Source organism: Poeciliopsis prolifica, unplaced genomic scaffold, assembly GCF_027474105.1.
Source record: "Poeciliopsis prolifica strain line A6 unplaced genomic scaffold, Auburn_PproV2 SCAFFOLD097, whole genome shotgun sequence".
NCBI classification, from domain to species: domain Eukaryota; kingdom Metazoa; phylum Chordata; class Actinopteri; order Cyprinodontiformes; family Poeciliidae; genus Poeciliopsis; species Poeciliopsis prolifica.
In genome coordinates, this window is record NW_026562472.1 from 1,062,832 (window position 1) to 1,079,194 (window position 16,363).

Here is a 16,363-nt window from a genome sequence, read left to right on the forward strand (position 1 = left end):
TTCTCCTGTCAGGGATTTGATGGGAAACGAGTCACAACATTCAGATGATTTCGTCACTTTGACGATGCAAACTCTGGTTCCTCAGTGTTTGGTCTGTCAAACGCTGGCTCAGGTTTCTCCTCTAGTTTTTCTTTAAACTTGTTCCACTTTAAATCCACACAAATAAACCACAGAAAGTTATTTTCTCATCTTCTGATGCAAATTTACATCCATCAACAAAAGCAGGAAAATAAAACTGTTCTCCTTGAACTACAGCTGTGCAAACTGATCCCATCACATCTGTGAGCAACATGGAGTCGATCTCTGGTTCACCTTTGACCTTTTCTTCCTTCTTGTTGCATCAGAAACTTAAAGTGAATAAAGACGGTTTGAGTGAAACCAGGTTTCAGGTGGACTGAAGTCGTCTTCACTGTTAACTTCATCAACTTTCTGCTTCACAACAAAACCTTTCAAATCCAAACACACGTCCAAGCAGCCGAGTCCAAATGATCCACGTTCAAATATTGTTTCTTTTCTCTGCAGGATCTGGTCAGGACGTCTGGATCTCAAGTGGATTTAATGCCACAGATCCAGAGGAAGTTTTACTGTTTGGCTCTGAATCTATAGAGCTGCTATCATGTCTGATTTTAGATCAACTTTTTCATCAAAAGAATAAAATTACAATTTGTCCCATTAACAAGTTTTTAATTAAATTAATGTTTCATGTTTCTACTCAATTTAACTTTTCTAATGGACTCAGAGTATTTTCTCTCTTTTGTTCCTGCAGATCATCAAACAGATCAGATGAAAAATAAAACTGAAAATCTTCAACATCCTGATCGACGTCTGGAAAACATTTGAAATAGAAAAGGAAAATGTTCTGAGGTCAGAGGTCATCATCTTGATCCAGAGTCTCTTTAGACTCAAACTGCTGCAGCTTCAACCTCTGAGGATCAGCAGGACACTGAGACCGTTCTCTACTTCAGAACCTGCAGAGAGAAGAAGGAAGGAGAGCAGATCAGTGAGTGTTTCCAGTAGCAGTCAGTGACGCAGCACATCCAGTAGATGGTTTCCAGTCAGACTGATCTCAGAGCTGTGACCAAGATGAACCTGATCAGTTGTTTCCTGTTGAACTGAGAGAACAAGCAGGTCTGAGATCAGATCTGCTGCTGTTTGATGAATGAGGACCACTGTCTCTAGACATGTTGGACGGCTGGACGCTGGAGTCCAGCTGGACGTCCTGGAGACATGGACACAGCAACAACACAGCAAGCTGCTGCTCCTCTGATTGGCTGATTGCTGTCTCTGTGTCCAATCAGGAAGCCTGAACCATTCTCCTCCCACTGAGAAGCTGCAACTTTACTGGGAACACTGGATCTTTGCTTTGATGCTGACTGGGTTTAGTTCAATATGCTGACAGCAGCTGGACTCACTGCAAACATTTACTTACTTTACAGTCTTTACAAGATCCTTCAGCTGCTGAACATCTGAATCCTCCAGGTGGTTTCCTTGCAGGTCCAGTCTTGTCAGACGGGTCGGGTTGGACTTCAGAGTCGAGGCCAAATAATCACAGCTGATCTTTGACAAACTGCATCTCCACAACCTGAATAAAAAATAAAAGATGTGAACCAACAGGATGCAGGTTAACCAGTCCAACAGAACCAGTTAAAGATTCTCATGAATTTTAATGCCAACAAGCTGCTGCTCCAATAAAGACCTGCTGACTTCAGAACCAGAACCAGAACCTGGTACTGGGTCATGATGTGTTGGAGGATTTTAGTCAGTAAAATCATTCCAGGTTCTGATCAAAGTGTTGAAGCATCAATCATTGATTATTGATGTGTTCCTGTCAGATTCCAGGAATTCACTTTTCTAGACTGGATGACCTTTGACCTGCTTGACCTGAGGGGGATTTCTACACACTGGGGTCCGAATGCTGTCCTGTTCTGACCTCAGATCAGCAGGTCCAACTCAGTTACACAGAGAAACTAAATTAAACTCTGGATCCAGGAACAAACTCAGAAAATATTGATTAGATCAGAAGAAATGAACTTTGATTTATGATCAATTATATAGAATTATTCACAGAAATATCAATAATTATATCATTAAAATACCTCAATGTCTCCAGTCTGCAGCCTTCAGTCTTTAGAAAACCACAGAGATCCTTCAGTCCAGAACCTTCCAGGTTGGTTCTGTTCAGGTCCAGTTCTGTCAGACGGGTCGGGTTGGACTTCAGAGCTGAGAATAGAGACGTCCAGCTGGTCTCTGAGAAACTGCAGAAAATCAATCTGAATAAAGAATAAAAAATGTGAACCAACAGGATGGAGTTAAAACTGAAATATGAACAAATAAATAATAAAAATGTATAAATTAATTTCCCTGAATGTAAAAGAAACATGATGAACTGATTCTAACATCTGATCCAGTCAAACTGGTTTAAAGAGTCCAAACCAGCAGAACCAGAACATTTGATCAACAAAGAAACTCAAAGTTTTCTATCAGTCTGGATGAGTTGAGCTATTTCTGCTGGTTCCTGATCATCAGACCCGACTTGGTAACTGGATCAGAACCAGTCAAGTTCTTCATTAATGGCCTTTGGGTTCCTATTAAAGCTGCTGAAAGCCAATGGAGGCCATTATTTCCTCAGGAGACGGTTCCTCTCTGACCCGGCCCAACAGAACCACAGCCTCAGGACAAAGCTGAGGAACCTGCTGCTGCTGCAAACCTCACTTTCATTCATTGCATCTAGATTTGCTTTTCTACAATCAGTGGTTTCTTAGACGTTCATTAATGAGGATTTGAACTCGTCAGTGTTTGTGGCTCTGGAGGATCAACATTTCATTCTGATGTAAAGAATCAGAAATAAAAGCATCTGAATCTTTACCAAACTGAAACATCTCCATCATTCATTCACAGCATTTCAATTATTTTACTCATTTTGTTCATCAAAAACATTTTAAAGTGAAAAACTGAAAAACAAAGTTCAATAATGTCAAAGTCTGAAATAAGAAAATATTAATAAGGTCAAAATGTTATTCTGACAATTAAACAGGTTGTTTTAAAATAATATATATTAACATTAAATTGACAAACTACTGATTAAAGTATCAATAAACGATTGTATTGTATAAATTAAAAAAACAAACCTCAGTTTCTTCACTTTACTGACTGAATTCTCCAGGATCTCAACCAGATGCTTCATATCAGATTCTCCACCTTTATACATGTAGATCTGATTTATTTCCAGTTCAGTCAGATCTGGGTTGGACTTCAGAGCCGAGGCCAAAACTTCACATTCAGCCTTTTGGAGCAAACATCCACCAAGTCTGTGATTAGAGAAGAAATAAATTCAGTTCTAATGAAATCAATCTGGATCATAAACAGACTAAAATATGATAACAGTGATGTCATCATCTGATCATCATCTGATCAATATCTGATCTTCAATCTACTGAGTTTGACCCCTCAGATAATCTGTGCAGTTCCTGGTTAAAGTCCAGGTTCTGGTTCTGGTTCTGGTCCAGGCTTCATGTCCTCAGACCTTCAGCTGCAGTCAGATGTTGAAGATCTTCTATCATCAGTGAAGGAAAGTTCAGTTTCTCTGCAGCAGCTGATGAAGAGGCTGACTGAGCTGAATGAAGGAAACGACTGGAGATGATGGAGAGGAGGAGGAACTGCTCACAGCTCTGACTTGGACTAGACCGTTTAGATCTTCCACCAAGCAGGAAGTGAGTTATAAATGAAGTGAGCAGAACAGGAAGTCCAGCTGCTGTGGACCTCTGGCATCTCTGGGTTTGTTTAGCTACACTGTAACCAATTGCTGTAAAAAAACGGCCAAAACTGAACAGTATCATACTGTTTCTATTGAAAACGGTACTGCACCGTGAAAAACAATGCATTCTGGGCAATTATTACTGTTTTTAATAAAATACTGTAGTATACTGTGAGCATTGCATTTTGGGAATGATGTTAGATTCAACGGTAAGGAGGCTCTCTTTGAACAGAACGCTACTGTATTTCTGAAGAAGACATGTTGTTGTGACATGTGGAAGCAACGTCTAGAACTTTCTTTACAAGGACTATCCATTTGAATCCTGCATTTTATGAGCCAATCCTAAGGTAAGTCGTTTTTGATGATTCATATTTACAAATATTGACATGTTTGGAAGCTCTTTTTCTTTCTTTTGTGTAATTTAACTTGAATTGCTCTATTTAGCTGCTAAAGTGAAATTGGTGAATGATATCAACTGGGAATTTGGAGTTTCACAAAGTTGACTTGGCAGAAAACTGTTTAAATGTTATGCTGGTGTCTCTTTATTAACTCTTAATATTCAAAAGTTTGTCTTCATCTAGCACACATTAAACCCTGACTCCTTAAGCATCATATGCTAATCTGAAATTACTGCATTTTCAGACGCTTTCTTGATATCAACCCGGACCAAGGCCAGCTGTAGCAAGATCATCTCCAAGAGGACAGGGAAAACTTTTCAAAAGAAGTCGGTCACTGTCATCCCCCGTGTTTCAACTCTGCTGAAAAACCTCATGGACTTTGAGTGGAATTTCATAGTGAGAACTTTCTAACCAAGCTATAGATATTGTTTGCCCCTCCACGCAAAAACAAACAAACAAAAAACTATACAGGCATGAAGGCAACTTATCCCTGAACAGGAGTGTTCTTGAGAGATTTTTTTGGTTTAAAGGTCAGCATAATCTTAAGACATCTCTTTTAATGAAGAGCATACATTTTGTTAAGGCTCCCACTTTCTGTTCTTCAGATGTAATTCTGACTGTACAGGCACCATGTTTAACTTATCTTGTCAAATATTGTTTCATTGTTTTATCATTTGAAGTTGGAGCTCTGATTTTGCCCTAAAGGAAATTCATGTCTAAATGTTTCATTTAAATTTTTATCAAACTAAAATTTGCAATTTTTTTCTATGCTTTAGATTGAAAGTTAAATGTTTCATTTGTTTTATGTTGCATCATATTGTTCCTCAATTCCACAAAAAGTAGTATTTTGTATTGAAAAAGTAGTGTGCTGAGTTGTACAATGCATTATTTCCATAATTTATTTCATACTTATTTTATTTCAGACTAATCAAAAGGCCGCAATTCATGCTTTATTCAAATGCTCTTTACATCAGTTAAGAAATTTATTTCACAAAATAGATGGTGATTTTCTTACTGTTTTTCCAGAATATGACTTACTTTGGACAGTTTACCCTCAACATTCTTGTAGAAAAGGTTTAGGTTTAAGGCACACATACATTGTCGTTTCAAAACCTTCGTCTTTATTATGTGGCCCACTAAAGACTGTATGAGTCAATGTTTGAGTTGGTTCTTTTTTTTTCCAAATAAATGTTTGACATGATGGAACTTACATTTTCTAAGTGTTTTCTTTTCATGTTTCTATTTTATATTGGAAATTTACAGTAGGAAGCTGTATGGGAATTCAACAGTAATGGTACCGTAGAAAAACTGTAATATACTGGCAGCAGTGCTGCCAGTAGTCTACTGTAAATCTGATAAAAAACAGCAATGTGCTGTAATCAAAAGATTTCTTTTGTGACAGAAATATACTGTAAAGTTGATTACAGTAAGGGTATTATATAATTAACAGTAAAATGCTGGCAACCCTGCTGACAGCATTTTACTGTAAAAATACAGGGCAGTTTGTTACAGTGTAATATCTGCTGCATCATCATGAATAATAGTAATATATTGTATAGAAACATGTTTCCCAGCAGCAGGTTATTAAATGCTGCCACAGAGGAAACTGGGAGCAGAACAAACACATGATGCTCCAGTTCTGTCTCCGTTCATCTGCTGGATTTGATGCTTTAACAAAGTAGAAAGTGGACAGTCGTCAACCTGCTGCAGCTAAAAGCTTCACGTTGTTCTGGTCGTCCTGCAGAGCAGCAGCAGAACCGGTCCTGCTGCTCCTTCGGGTCAGAACCGTCCTCTCAGACTGTTGATCTGAGAGGAACTGGGACAAACTGGTTGGAAGAGGGACACATGTCTCTGCAGTGGTCTGTCCATTGTCTCAGAGGAACAAAGGTTTGGATGTCAGGAGAAATTGTTGCTAAACTCCTAAAGAGCTGAAGAGCAAAACCCCTGGAGGAGACGGAGCGTTTGGGTCCAGCAGCATTTCATGGTGAAGCAGTGAAAGTTCTCCAGTAACTAGAAGAGGCAGGATGTCTCCAGAGTTGAAGCTCATGTCTCTGCAGGTCTTCATGGAGGACAGCTAACAGCTTCAACAAAGGCTGCAGATGAAGAGTTGATGAGGAAAATGGTTCCAGCTCTGGAAGCAGATTCTCAGAGCTTTGGGAGGATCTGACAGAAACTAGAACTTTTTCTGGAACCAGACGACAAAAACCACATTTTGGTCTCATTTACAAACTCAGAGGAAACTAGAGGGAGGAGGAAGAGGAGAGGATGATGAAGATCAACACTGTTTACAAAGTTTATAATTAATGCAAATGTTTATTTTAATGGTTTAAATTCACATTAAACCTAAAAAATTATTTTATAAAAACAGTCAAAGATCCTTAAATATGAATGATGGAGCAGCGGCTCAATGAGTGAAGAGTTTAAAGTTTAAAAGTTTCTCTGGCTGATTGGATCTTAGAGAAAATAGATTTTCTAGAGTTCAGGGTTTTCTATTCATTTCAACCTGAAAACTGATAAAAAGTTAAATATTTTAAAAATGATCAAAATGTGTAAAACCAGAAGCTGCATCTGTCCTGGATGAGCTGAATGTTTAGATGTTTGATTGGCTGAAATAATCCAGAGGATGAAGGAAGTAGATAAAGAGCAAAAACATCCAGAATCAACTTGAAGACAGAAGAAGAAACAGGAGGACAATAGAGCTGAATCAGCATCACACAATGAAAACATCTGGACTCACCGAGCCTTTCTGCAGTTCCTCACAGCTGGAACCAGTCTCCGTCGTCCAGATTCTGATGTGTTGTACTTCTCCAGGTCCAACTCATCCAGAACCTCTGACATCTGCAGCATGAAGGCCAGAGCTGAACAGTTAGTCACTGAGAGCTGCTTCCCTGAATCCAGCAGCCGTTGGATCTCCTGATAAAATGAGACGTTGTTCATCTCCACCAGACAGTAGAAGATGTTGATGCTTCTGTCAGGAGAAATTTTATCAGTGTTCATCTCCTTCAGGTTGGTGATGATTCTCTGGATGGTTTCTGGACTGGTCTCTGTCTGACCCAGCAGATCTTCTAAGACTCTCTGGTTGGACTCCACAGTGAGACCATGAAGGAAGCGGACGAACAGGTCCAGGTGGCCATTTTGACTGCTGAGGGATTTCTCCATGACTTTCTTCATGAACTCATCTAGAGATGTTTCTCTGTATTCGTCTCCCAGGAACGTCTTGATCTCCTCTGACTTCCTGCTGGTGAAGCAGTGGAGCATGTAGACTGCAGCCAGAAACTCCTGGATGCTCAGATGAACAAAGCAGTAGACTGATTTCTGGAAGATCACACTCTCTCTTTTGAAGATCTCTGTACAAACTCCTGAGTACACTGAGGCCTCTGTGACATCCAGACCACACTGCTCCAGGTCTTCTTGGTAGAACATGATGTTTCCTTTCTCCAGATGTTCAAACGCCAGCCTCCCCAGCTTCAGAAGAACTTCCCTGTCAGCCTCCATCAGCTCCTGTGGACTTGCCTCATGTCCTCCATGGTACTTGTTCTTCTTCCTCTTTGTCTGGACCAGCAGGAAGTGAGAGTACATGTCAGTCATGGTCTTGGGCAGCTCTCCTCTCTGCTCTGAGGTCACCATGTTCTCCAGAACTGTAGCAGTGATCCAGCAGAAGACTGGGATTCCACACATGATGTGGAGGCTCCTGCAGGTCTTGATGTGGGAGATGATTCTGCTGGACAGCTCTTCATCACTGAACCTCCTCCTGAAGTACTCCTCCTTCTGGGCATCGGTGAAGCCTCGTACTTCTGTTGCCCTGGTAACACATGAAGGAGGGATCTGATTGGCCGCTGCAGGTCTGGAAGTTATCCAGATGAGAGTCGAGGGAAGCAGGTTCCCCTTGATGAGGTTTGTCAGCAGAACATTAACCGATGATTTCTGTGTGACGTCAGAAACCAGATGACTGTTGTTGAAGTCCAATGAAAGTCTGTTTTCATCCAGACCGTCAAGGATGAAGAGGAGTTTGCATTTAGCCAGTTGCTCTGCTGGGAGCTTCTGGAGTGTTGGATGGAAAACATGGAGCAGAGAGAGAAGACTGTGCTGCCTATCTCTGATCAAGTTCAGCTCCCTGAACGAAAGCAGAACCACCACACTGACATCTTGGTTCTCCAAGCCCTCAGCCCAGTCCAGAGTGAACTTCTGCACTGAGAAGGTTTTTCCAACACCAGCAACGCCGTTGGTCAGAACCACTCTGACGGCTCCATGTTGATCAGGGAAGGCTTTAAAAAGGTCGTGGACCCTGATTGCAGAAACATGGAGGTTCTGGAACTTGGAAGCTCTCTCCAGCTGCTTCACCTCATGCTGGGTGTTAACCTCGTCACTCTGTCCCTCTGTGATGAAGAGATCAGTGTAGATCCTATTGAGGAGGGTTCTACTTCCTGTTTCATCACTTCCTTCAGTCACACGTTCACATCTTCTCCTCAGACTGATCTTATGTTCCTCTAGAACCTCCTGCAGACCAACATCTGCTCAAACACAGAAGACAACTGTAGTAAAAAACATGATTCAGTGATAAAATTGGAACAAAACCATCAGAGTCATTGAATGCAGGAGTTTTCAGTAACATCAACTCTTCTGCATCATGTCATCATTGTCCTTATTGAGACAGAAAAATGTTTCCTCCCTTCATTTTCAGCCTTTATGAAAGAAATCTGGAGAAAAAGCTTTAATCTGCCAAAGAAATGAATCATTACATCATTAATGTTCACATTTAAAATGACTTTTCTCAGTTAGAGACTGGATTGGACTTTTTAAGGAACAATTAGAGACTGGAAATGGTTGAGCCAATCTGATTTGGTCCAACAGATTGTTAGTATTATTGCATTTATTCTGTAAATATATATAATGCAGTCTGTGTTATATTGTCAGAGTGAATAAAGGTTTCTGTCTCTCTGACATTCCTTCCCTCTTTCTGTTAAAACAGTTTTAAAGCAGGTTGTTTTTCACCTTTTTGTCTTCATGCATCAAAATCATGACCAGCTTTAAGAAAATGTTGAGTTTTATTGTATTTATCACAAAATGATAAAAACAGAGCCACTTCCAAGCAAACCCACAGGTTGTTGGGGTCAACATGTAACATTTACTAGAATATATTGGAGAACACAGTGGGACCAGCACTAGATTCAGGTAATGACAGCAGTGATAGGCTGGGTGTGTTAATAACTGCAGACCAGAGAATATATTAGACTGCTGGTTTATCATTTGGTAAAGAACAAAGCAAAATAAACACTTAACAAAGTCACATTGTCTGTATATTTTCATTTAATTCAAATTTACTGAGATATTTGCAGTCAAAACTACACAAAATACTTGGAATGAGAATCACAAAAATAGACATTAATATAACAAACAACAACATAGACCCATGTATCAAATTATACTCTTTGATGGCGTCTTGGGCTGCTGCTATTTTAGCACCAAATTATGGCCAAATCATACTAATTCTGATGTAAACAACATCCAGCAGGGGGCCCAGCTCCTGTTAGTTCAGGTTTTAGGGCGATCTGAGTTGTGATTCACCATCTTACTTCTCATTCATGAAATCAAACTCAGGAAACAGTTTGGATTTTACAGAGCTGAAGTTGGCTTCAGATTGAGCTTCCAATTCAGGAAACGGTTAAAAGGCCGCCTTTACCTTTGAGCGTTTTCAATCTGCTTGAGTTTAAAAGCTGACATACTTGCACTCTTAAAATATGGGTTACATTATTCTACAATAATAGCAGAATACTTTAAACTGTAGATTGTGATTAGGGAAAATATTTCCATAAATCCAGGTAAAAGCCAGGATCTGGCAGACAGGGGACAAGTCACTAATTGTCTCTCTGAGTTTTTAACTCTTCACTATAGCATGTAGTTATTGTTTCTAGTAATCTTTCTCTAGTTCACCTCTTGTGATTTCTGTGCTCCATGGTTTCAGGAGCCTTGTTGGTCCCCAGATTGTCCTCCACTCCTCTGTTGCTGCTGCAGCTCTGCTGTCCTCACATTCATCTGCCTGATAATTCTCCAACAACGTTTGGATCACAAACTATTCACTTCCTGAAGAAGCTTTTCTGTAACATAACTCCTTATTATATTCTACATTTACCATCATCTGCCAGACTGAACCTCAAACTTGAACCAGGAGCTTTTCCGAGACTTCAGAGACCTCTGAGGTTGCTCAAAATCACTTTCTAATGGGCAGAAAGTGATTTAAACTGACAGAGTTTAAATCACTGTCTCTCTATTGTCCTTTAATCACTTCCCAAATTGAAAGCTATAATTGTAAGCTCCAATTTTCCAGCAGAACCTTAAAGATCTGGTGAAATAACCAATAAAAATAGAACAAAAATCCTTCTCAGCAGATCAGATTCACCATTTTGGCAGCAGGACAATTTGCTGAGCTATAACTTTTGCCACCTCTTTTCTTGTTATTTTCACTTTATTTCTGTTATTCTAAACACAACATTAATATCAACCAATACCTGATTGCTGCTCTCCTTAGCCATCCTTTCTGCTATTTCATTCTCCTTAACCTCATAATAAAATTATCTGTAAGAATCATCAATTTGATTCTATGAAGTGTCTGTTTAATTTTGAGCTGATGACATGTTATGCTGCAACATGACCCTTCAGAGTAAGAGTCTTCACTTGTAATTTTAAAAACAAACAAAATAAAAATCTAATTTGTACATTTATCTTGTGACCAATTTTTGGAGCAGGGTCAAATTAAATGAGGACTTTATTAAGCCGAGTTACCGAGACTTAAGTTCCAGTTACACCAGCTGAAAAAAGTCAGATTCAGTTGAAACAACTGATCACAAAAAAACTTTTAAACCTTAGATGTTCAAATCTCAACTAAAGACGTGGATCTGGAAGGAAGAAGCTCTGATTGGACATGTTCAGTCTCACCTGGAGCACGGCTGCTCTGATTGGCTATCAGGAGTCTGGATCCTGTTCTGGGTCGTTTCCCATACTGGGGGCAGCTGGTCCAGCCCGGATCCATCAGAACATTCTGACCCAAAGCACAGCAGGATGGAAGCTCCTCCTCATTAAAGCTCCTCCTGTGAAGACATTTCTTCATCACTGAAATATTCACTAGCAACAGGCTGGAGCTGAACATGTTCATGAAGGTCCACAAAGAACCAGGGACCTGAAACTGGGTCAGAACAGAACCTCAGAACATTGATGATTTCTGGTTTTAAGTACCTCATTGAATTATATTTGGTATGATGACTGATGCCAGTGTTCCCAGTCTGGAAGATGCTGGTTTCACTGCTTCAGTGGGTTTACAGACAATCTGAATTGTTGCTCTTCACATGTTTTTGTTTTCATGCAACATTTTAATTCATATTAATTCATTCAAACTGATTTACTGACCAACATCCTTCATGTCTAACTTTAAATTAATAAGTAAGAAAATTAAGTTACTGTTTATTAAAACACTGAGATCAATCAGTTAATTTATATGTTATCTCTGTAGATTCACATGAATCAGTTAGAAACTGGTTTCTTACTTTCTGTCTGAGGGTCCAGGTTCAGTACTGAAGAGTGGAGGTTCTGGTTTGGACCGGTCACTCTTCATAGATGGACTGATGGATCCTGGAGGTTCTTTTAGATCCAGATCTTCCATCTTCTGGACCTTTTGAGAGAGAAACCAGAACCAGTCAGTCCCAGTGATCCAGTTCCAGTAACTGGAAGCAGAAAGCTGGTTCCCATTATGTGTTTAGAGTATCAAAGTGAATCAGGTGAATGAAAGGAGTGAACATTTGACTCTACTGTAAATCTATATGGAGGGAGTCAGTGTGCAGGAGGTTCTGAGGGAGCAGCAACTCAGGTCGGGTCCACAGCTCTCCTCCAGACAGAACCGGGTCCAGCTGGGATCTCAGCAACATGTCAGCCTCTGTGTGCAGCTCAGCAGGATTTCCTCTCGGCTAAAGAGTCACAAAGCAGCTTTCAGGGACCACAGCATCCAGCTGAGGTACCAGCTGGACCCGCTGCAAGGAATCATGGGTAAATACCAGCTGGACCCACTGCAAGGAATCATGGGTAAATACCAGCAGGACCTGCTGCAAGGAATCATGGGTAAATACCAGCTGGACCCGCTGCAAGGAATCATGGATAAACAGCTGCTTCTATAGGGGGATGAAACATTTAGTCAATTGATCCATCTCAGAATATAAATTCAATATCAAGAGGCACATTAATGCAACATTTTTAGCTAGAAACTGAAATGTAAATAGTTTCTCACAACTGATATAAAATGTGTTTAAATTATTATTATTGCTCCATTTAAAGATATTATTAAGTTATTTTAGGGATGCACCGATTGCAGTTTTCTGACCGATCGCCGATCTTTAAAAAGCTTCACCTCCTGATTTTGATTTTAGCCTAAACAATTTCTTTTGTTGAGTTGGCAACTGGTTCTGGATCAGTCAGTCTGGATCTACATGCAGTTTTCCAACAGAGCTTTGAGAGACAAAGAGTTTCTACTTGCTGTAAGAAGCAACAAGAGGAAAACCTGGAAAAAGACGAATCTCAGTGAGGAGGAAGAGCTACAGAACCAGGACCAACGGGTCGGTTCAAATTCCTGCGACAGAACAAGCGTTTACCTGCTGCTCTAAAGGGGCGGGGCTTAAAAACAGGTTCTGAGCAGCAGTCCTGATGAGGAAGTTGCAGACATGAATCATAATCAGAGACCCACTGGTGTCCCAGTCTGTTTACTGGGAGAGTCAGAGATGAGGCCTCTTGTGATGTCATCAGAGGCTCGTTATGAAACTGAACAGAAATACGGAGCAGGACGTGTTGCTCTGCAGGAGACAGACTAGAATTTATTCACAGGTCAGCTCAGCAACAGGAAACTGCAGCTTTAAGAGAGTTTGTTGGTTCTGATTAACAGGAAACCAGAATCCGACCAGAACCACAGCTCCATGAAGCCAGCTACTTGGTTCTGAAGGAGAACCGGGCCGAGTTCTGGTCCCTCCACAGAAAGAAAACCCAGAGAGAGGAAAACAAGAAAAAGTGAAAACTCACCAGATCCAGACTCTGCTCTGCTGCTAACTGGAGTCTGAACCTGTTAGTCCTGATCCTCATCCGTACCTGAGGCTCCGCCCCCTTCAAGGTGACTTTAAGCATCTGGAAGCATCTTAGACTCCTCCCCCTTTCAGGTGACAATAAACACTTTTACTTTCATGTTTCTCTTTGTATCACCAGTGAGTTAAGCTGTAAAACTTTAGGTCACATTTGAACTTTTCAGGTTTTTCTCAGTTTTCAGCTCTTTTCCAGCCAACATTTTATTGCAGGAAATCATTTCAAGAAGAAACTAGAAGATTCAGGATTCAGTTTTATCAAGAAAAAAAAAATCAACTTACATTAATGTTGTTAAATCAGTCACTACAGGATTCATAAATTAATATATAACTAAACTTCAATGAAAAATTTCCCAAAAGATTCACTGTGGGTAATTTGGAGAATCATGGACTGAAAATATAATTAAAATAAATATCAATCATTGAAAATATATTTCTAATAAAACACTGGGGAGATAATAAATGTACCCTAATTGTTTGAAGCAGGTTAACGAAGAAGCCTAGAGAAAAACATAACAGCATTTATCATTTAAATGGTTCTTATGTGTTTTATTTAAACATCTTCAGTCTGAATAACATAAAAATAAACTTTTGCCTTTATTAGAAGCTTAAAAATCTCAGATTAATTTAACAGGATGTTTCTGTTTTAACAAGCTGTCAAACTAAAAATGAAAAAAAAAATTGTTCTGTTGAACATTTTATAAAACTTTATTGAATTATCATTAAACACAGAGGAACCCAAATTACGTTAGAAGAATTATAAAAAAAAAAGCAATCATGACCCAATCAGCACATTATCCCAGTGATTCTCCGAGGTCTCAGTAAATCAGTAAATCTCAGTAAAGAGTCTGATGAGACACATCGAGTCCTAAAACTCAAAACATGAAATATGGAGTTAAAAAAGTAAAAACCAAAATAAACTGAGACAATTCAAGCTGAGAATCAAGGATGATAAAAACTTTATTATTTAGATTTTAGAATGAACATAAAAAGATAAAAATATGTAAAATCTTTTTTCTCAAATAAAATGATGGATGGTCAGAGATGGAACCGGGTCAGAGATAGATCTGGGTCAGAGATGGGGCTGCTGTTAATGTTATTTAAATACTTTTCTGAACTGAAAATAATTTCCGTTTGAAATGAGTACAATTTAATTTTCTGCTCTTGAATAACAGTTTATTGTTTCAGAGAGAAAAACAACGAAAGTAAAATGTATTATTTCAAATGAAAGCTAACAGAGGAATTCGTTTCTATGGCTCTTATTGTGAAAGTAACAGCGGAAGTGAATGTGGTTTGTAAACGCTCTGATTTTCTCAAGTAGCTGTAGTTACCATCTGGGTCCACTAGAGGGCAAAATCCGCCCTGCTCTAATAGTTCAGTTCGCGACTCTGTAGCTAAAACATCAACATCATTCTGATTCCAGGATAATTTAACTTTTCTTAAATATTTTCCTACCTTTAGACCGGAAGCTCAGTATCTTAGCGTATAAACCAGAGCTGTAGAGCTTTGATTCAGCTCTGTTGGAGCTGAAGCTCCAGTTTAGGAGCCACAGCTCCCCTGAAGCCGCTGCTCGTCTGTTAGCATCGTTAGCTCCGCTCAGAGTCTCTGCGGGATGTTTTCATCTGTGGAGCCGCTTCTAGTTCACACTGACAGATAAAACACAATTTCCAGAAACCAGCTGCAGCTCCACAATCTCGCCTCTATTTTCAGAAAGGGGTATTTCCTCCATCTGGTGGCCATAGTGGGAACTACAGCCCTGATCATGCTGCATTATTTACAGTTAATATTCACTTAATGTGGAGTTTAGAGAAAACAAACAGTCTTCCTGAATCATATTGACAGTTTACTAACTCAAATAATATTCTGACATATTTTAATTCAATGTTTGGAGTTATATATGTAATAAAAACTGTTTTAAATCATAAAATAAAGCTGCTGTCTTAAACTATTTACAAGACATTTAATTTCTAATCAGACGGAATAAAATCCTGCAGTGACTCTTATTTAACAACAGTAATGTAAGCTGACTTGCTTTGACTTTATAAAAGTGAAAATTAAAACAGAGATAAACATCTGGTTGAACAATTTCTATTGATGATGTAAATAATGAATAAATCCAGAACGACGGCAGGGTGACCGATGGAGAATGTCCTGATATGTGAGGAAAATTAACTGTTTCATCTCATGTAGATCTGAACATATAAATTTTTATCCAATCATCATCAGAGGTTGAGTCGCTCGTCCCGCCTGTATCAGCGCTGAATTTTCCTGCTGACCTGAACACATCTTCAGTAAAACCAGCCTCACTGAAGCCAATAGACCAGAGCTACGTTGCAGGAAAACTCTGAAGCTTCTTGCTGGTTTTGGCCTCTAAACTGAGACCCGCTCTCATAAGAAGTGAAATGTTGCACTAGGTGCAGGAGATGACCTTTAACCCCTTGTCCCAGGTTTTAGGCGGTGTTTAGGAGAAGAGCGAGGCTCCTGATCTGCTGTGAGTGACGTGACGCTCGGTGGAAGTTCTGCATCCTGTTGCAGTTTCATGTTGGAGACGTGAGGTTTTGCTTCTCCTGTCAGGGATTTGATGGGAAACGAGTCACAACATTCAGATGATTTCGTCAAAAGCTGGAAAATAAAACTGTTCTCCTTGAACAACAGCTGTGCAAACTGATCCCATCACATCTGTGAGCAACATGGAGTCGATCTCTGGTTCACCTTTGACCTTTTCTTCCTTCTTGTTGCATCAGAAACTTAAAGTGAATAAAGACGGTTTGAGTGAAACCAGGTTTCAGGTGGACTGAAGTCGTCTTCACTGTGAACTTCATCAACTTTCTGCTTCACAATAAAACCTTTCAAATCCAAACACACATCCAAGCAGCCGAGTCCAAATGATCCACGTTCAAATATTGTTTCTTTTCTCTGCAGGATCTGGTCAGGACGTCTGGATCTCAAGTGGATTTAATGCCACAGATCCAGAGGAAGTTTTACTGTTTGGCTCTGAATCTATAGAGCTGCTATCATGTCTGATTTTAGATCAACTTTTCACCACGACAGAATAAAATTACAATTTGTCCCATTAACAAGTTTTTAATGAAATTAATGTT

The 16,363-nt window shown here is 39.6% G+C and overlaps 1 protein-coding gene across 1 annotated transcript; it reads right to left on the reverse strand.

The window, feature by feature from the left end:
• Positions 1 to 1,425: 1,425 nt before the first annotated feature.
• Positions 1,426 to 16,296, reverse strand: LOC129353804 (NLR family CARD domain-containing protein 3-like). Its single transcript, XM_055023245.1, has 8 exons — positions 14,718 to 16,296; positions 13,207 to 13,333; positions 11,691 to 11,815; positions 11,086 to 11,237; positions 6,890 to 8,663; positions 3,129 to 3,308; positions 2,097 to 2,270; positions 1,426 to 1,582 (listed from the first exon to the last, which is right to left on the reverse strand). Exons 2-8 carry the CDS (start codon positions 13,306 to 13,308, stop codon positions 1,426 to 1,428), a joined length of 2,664 nt encoding a protein of 887 aa, XP_054879220.1. The 5' UTR covers positions 13,309 to 13,333; positions 14,718 to 16,296.
• Between the last annotated feature and the right edge of the window lie 67 nt (positions 16,297 to 16,363).